The following is a 4453-nucleotide window of genomic DNA, read 5'->3' as shown; positions in this document are numbered from 1 at the left end:
ATCAGATTTTGAAAAAATTAATTTTCTCAATTCCAAAAAAAATATAATTCATTAGCCATGACACAAGTACAAATGTAGTTTGCATCTCGAAAAGTCATTCTCTTACAATAAAAATGAAATGCATTGAACTTGTAATGTTACCACTTCGTAAAGGACACCCAAAAAATTGAACGACGCTAAAATAAATTCAAAGAATCAATAGCCATAATCATATATTATTATAAAATGGAGCGGCATTCCACCTATTTTTCATCTTTCTCTTACACGCTCAAAGAGCTCCAGTAATCAGATATAGCGTCACTGCAGTCACGTTCATAATCAACATTGAAAAAGAATTAAGGTCTTGAAATAACATATCCAAAATGCAGATTTCTTGTGTTACTTTTGTTTTAGTGATTGTGGCTTTTGGTGTTCAAGATCAGAAAGGTGATCAAATTCATGGATATAATCACTCTACGTGTCTACGAGGAGGCAATGATAACTAATCCTTCCCTCATAGAAAGAGAGCTAGGAACAAGGTGTATGTAGCGTAATTACACTATATATATGTATATATCAATATTCCTATTTTATGTATATATACATAAGAAAAACTTTATGAACCATTAAAATAATTATTTCTTGTTTCCATATTAATTTAGTTTTATACGACATTTTTTGTTGTTCGCAAAACATTGAAAAAACCATAAATAGTTTTTGTTTATTGCATTCATGAAAATTTATGATATCTTTGTATGTGTAATTCTCTGGTGCCTAACAATATTAGGTTTAGAGCAGATGATATAACAAACGAAGTTAAAGTTTTAGAGGCATTTTTTTTTCTGTTCAATTTCTGTTTATAGTTTTCGTACATCTTTTGAAGATACATAAGACTGACATATAGTGAATGCTTCACTCAATCTAAAATTAGCTATAAAATTTTTTTACGTAGTGCCTTATTTTTCTGTCACATAGACAAAATTCATTATGTATCAGGAGAATATAATGCCCAAACTTTATCATATTTACTACGCTCGAACTTTATATCTTTTAACAGAAAAATGAATATTTAGAAAGAAATTTTTGTTTTTAATATTTATTACCCTAAACAGAATTCAAAGGATTTGAGATGAGATTTAAAGCTAAGCTGAAACAAACAAATGCAATATTTTGTATTTTATTTTGTGTCGATGAATGTACATATTTGTTAACTTTATTTCATTAATAAAAAAACAGAAATATGTAATAAACAGACAGATATATGTCTAATAATAATTTAAAGAAATAACAATAGAAAGTGGTTTGCGATTACGTAATTCTATTATGATTTAGAAAATTTAAATTTGCACATATATATATATATTATTGATAAATTAAACTATTATATATATAAAAATTACGGCGTGTACACGCGGGGTTTTATCTAGTTATTATAACAGTTTGGTAATAGAATACTAGGAGAGAAAAAGTGAATAATGATAATCGTGAAGGTAAAAGGCCAATAAGAAACGGTAAACCCTCTAATTAAGTCAGAGGATTAAGTTTTGTTCAATCCAACGAGAAGAAAGAATACGACAAAATCTGGAAAACCTACTTCCTGTTTTCAACAATTTATCGGTGTCAAAAAAAAAAAAAATAATTTATCTTCGAGCTCCTTTGCTCTGTCTCAGTCCGCCGAATTCTTTGATTTGTTACTTAATTACAAATGGGTTTCTCCAAAGATCAGCTGCTTAATCATCTTCAGGTTTATGTCATCTTCATCTTAAACTCAATTACGGACGAAATTACTTCGTTTATACTTGATTCGGTTTATATTATCTTTACTTAATTCGGCATTAATAGATTGATGAGCAGAATAGTCTCTAACACGAATTTCCCAATAATTGTTGTTTAGATTAAATCGGATTTTTGGTTCTTTGGTGAAGAATCGTTTTGTTTGTATCAAGTTTAATCCAATTTTCTCTAGTGTTACACGCTTTGTGTGTGTAATTGATAGTTGAGAATTTCAATCTAACTATTAATCTTCTCGATCTTTTCAGGAACTTGAGATTGATTATTCCAAGTATGAGCATCCTCCTGTTCTAACAGTCGAAGCACAGGTGAATATAACCAAAACAATTTTGCAGATTTTATAAATAATCGATGAACAAGTATAGAATGTTAATAGATGGATTTATAAATCTTATTCAGGCTAAGTATGTAAGTAGTAGCGAGGGGGCACTAAGTAAGAATCTCTTCTTGAAGGTAATCTTCAAAGTGATACACCATTAACCTCATTATCCACTAGAAACCCATTTGGGAGTAAGAATATGCTTTGGATTTTTGTAGGACAAGAAACATCGATATTACATCGTTTCAGCTATGGTAGATACAAAAGTTGACATTAAAGGTAACACCTTTTTTCGTTTTGTGGATATCGACATACATTTCCATGTATCGAAGTCACTAGGCTTATGAAATCGGAATGTTTCTTGTTTTTTTTTTTGATGTTAATGGTTGTTTCCTGTGACTTCTTATCCCAACAGTTTTATCTCAGAGACTTGGTCTTGGAAAAGGAGGAATAAGAATGGCTCCTGAAGAAGCACTTGGTGAGCTATTGCAGGTATTATTTCATTGTCTCCTTCATTTGCTTATCGTTCTGTAGCAATCGAGATCAGGGTAGCGATTGTTTTCTTGACAATTGACGAGAATGCTTAAGATGATTTATTTGTCCATGGTGATAAGTTTGTTTACAACAAACCCGCGTGATGTACCTTAATTTCATGATTTATATCTAATGGAACAATTACAAAGTGATACTTTCTTTTTCCTCAAGGTGTCCCTTGAATGTGTTACCCCATTTGCCGTTGTAAATGAATCAGCAAGGTATCATCCGCTTAATATTCGTTCATATATGTTCCGTTTCAGTTTAAATTTTAATTATTACCGTTGGTTGACATTTCTGAGCTTTCTTTGTAAAAGAGATGTATCGCTCTTGCTAGACAAAAATTTCAAGAACCCAACACGCTGCATCTTCCACCCATTGTCTAACGACGTCTCAATCTGTAAGTTTCTTAAATGGTTTCGTCAGTTTTCCACCCTCTGACTTCTTTTTCGGTTAGTGGTTTTAATTTATTACAGATTTTAGCTTGTACACTGATTCATTTGGTCCCTATGATCTCCAGCTCTTAACACATCGGGTCTGGACAAGTTTCTCCGATCGATTGGGAGAGATCCCGTATACATTGACCTCGAGGCAAGTGTTCTAAACCTTTAACTTGAGAACTCTTGTTCCAGAGTTCCTTTATCAGGTTTTGACCTTTTGAAACTATGATTTTGCTTTTACAGGCTAACCCGGTGGTTGGTAAAGACCAGCCTCCAGATCTAGCTGTCTATGTTCCGTTTAATTCAGTTGTTGTTCCCGAGCTTCCTAATAAAACACCTTCTGTACAAACCCCTCCAAAGAATGAGTCAGGAGAGACTAAGCCTGTTACTTCAGGTATGATTTTAAATTATTTCCTCCAATATCATGTCCCGTACGATAATCGGAATAGTTTATATAACTCTGCTTATCTCCACCGATGCAGCCAAACCAAGCAAATCAGCCTGTAAGTTCAAGAATGTCGCTGAGAATTCAGCTCCATTAGCTTTCAAGAACCCCGAGAAATTCGTGGAGGAGATTTTGGACAAAACATCAGCTCTATTTTTGTCCGAGGTAAAAACACAAATCACAAACTCAAAATTAAACCGATTTCGTAATAGTTTGGGATAAACTCTTAAACCGGTTACATTTACAGGGGAAGGGAAAGAGTGTGGAGGCTTTGACAGAAACACAGAGAAAACGCCTTGCCGCAGAGTTAACACACCTCGCTGTGAGTAGCATTACATAATACAGATATACAGGTTTGCATTGGTTTAGAGTAAACCGTTTGTATCAATGTTGGTTTTGTTTGGGAAATTGCAGATTATGTACAAAAACACAGCGTACACGGAAGGTTTTCAAGCCGGTAAATGTTACCAACCAAAGCGACTGTAAGAGAGGTTCGGTTTGCATGCAGAATGGGAGATATTGGAGAAGAGAAAAACATACCGGTTTACGCATTCTCTATTTTCTTCGTTGTACAACAGATTTAGTTAGACCAAAAAAAATATTATGAGTATTTAATTTGAGTTTTGGATCCAGTTCAAAGCTAACTAAAAATATCACCAAATCATTGAGTTTTGATTACTTGAATTTGTGTTACAATATGTTATGGTTGATTGATATCAACCTTATGTCACCTAAGAATTAAACAGAAGATTTAGACTAGGTTTTTCTCTTAACCCTAGTATCAGATTAAGGTTAATTCTTAGAAAATGTCTTCCTTTATATAGGCATCTTAAATTATAACCCTAATGCAAAAAAAAAAGAAAACACTATAGCAAAAAATCAATTACTAAAATGTAATTCATAAATGAAAACACAATAATTCATTAACTAAAACATCCTAAATTA

At 32.6% G+C, this 4453-nt stretch overlaps 1 protein-coding gene across 1 annotated transcript; it reads left to right on the top strand.

The window, feature by feature from the left end:
- Positions 1–1583: 1583 nt before the first annotated feature.
- On the top strand, positions 1584–4181 carry LOC18011948 (prolyl-tRNA synthetase associated domain-containing protein 1). Its single transcript, XM_006395857.2, has 12 exons — positions 1584–1723; positions 2019–2078; positions 2170–2223; positions 2308–2368; positions 2505–2581; positions 2795–2844; positions 2941–3023; positions 3144–3214; positions 3307–3457; positions 3546–3673; positions 3756–3830; positions 3923–4181. Exons 1-12 carry the CDS (start codon positions 1685–1687, stop codon positions 3992–3994), a joined length of 921 nt encoding a protein of 306 aa, XP_006395919.1. The 5' UTR covers positions 1584–1684; the 3' UTR covers positions 3995–4181.
- The last annotated feature ends 272 nt before the right edge of the window (positions 4182–4453 follow it).

This window comes from Eutrema salsugineum, unplaced genomic scaffold (assembly GCF_000478725.1).
Source record: "Eutrema salsugineum unplaced genomic scaffold, Eutsalg1_0 scaffold_6, whole genome shotgun sequence".
NCBI lineage: Eukaryota > Viridiplantae > Streptophyta > Magnoliopsida > Brassicales > Brassicaceae > Eutrema > Eutrema salsugineum.
The sequence above is the reverse complement of the archived record's forward strand: the minus strand, read 5'-3'. Positions and strand labels throughout refer to the sequence as shown.

Excerpts from the sequence above, each read along its gene's own strand:
- LOC18011948 (XM_006395857.2), top strand. The coding sequence starts at position 1,685 with ATGGGTTTCTCCAAAGATCAGCTGCTTAATCATCTTCAG. Across the intron at positions 2,582-2,794 it reads CACTTGGTGAGCTATTGCAG|GTGTCCCTTGAATGTGTTAC; the intron begins GTATTATTTCAT and ends TTTTTCCTCAAG. Across the intron at positions 3,024-3,143 it reads GTCTAACGACGTCTCAATCT|CTCTTAACACATCGGGTCTG; the intron begins GTAAGTTTCTTA and ends TATGATCTCCAG.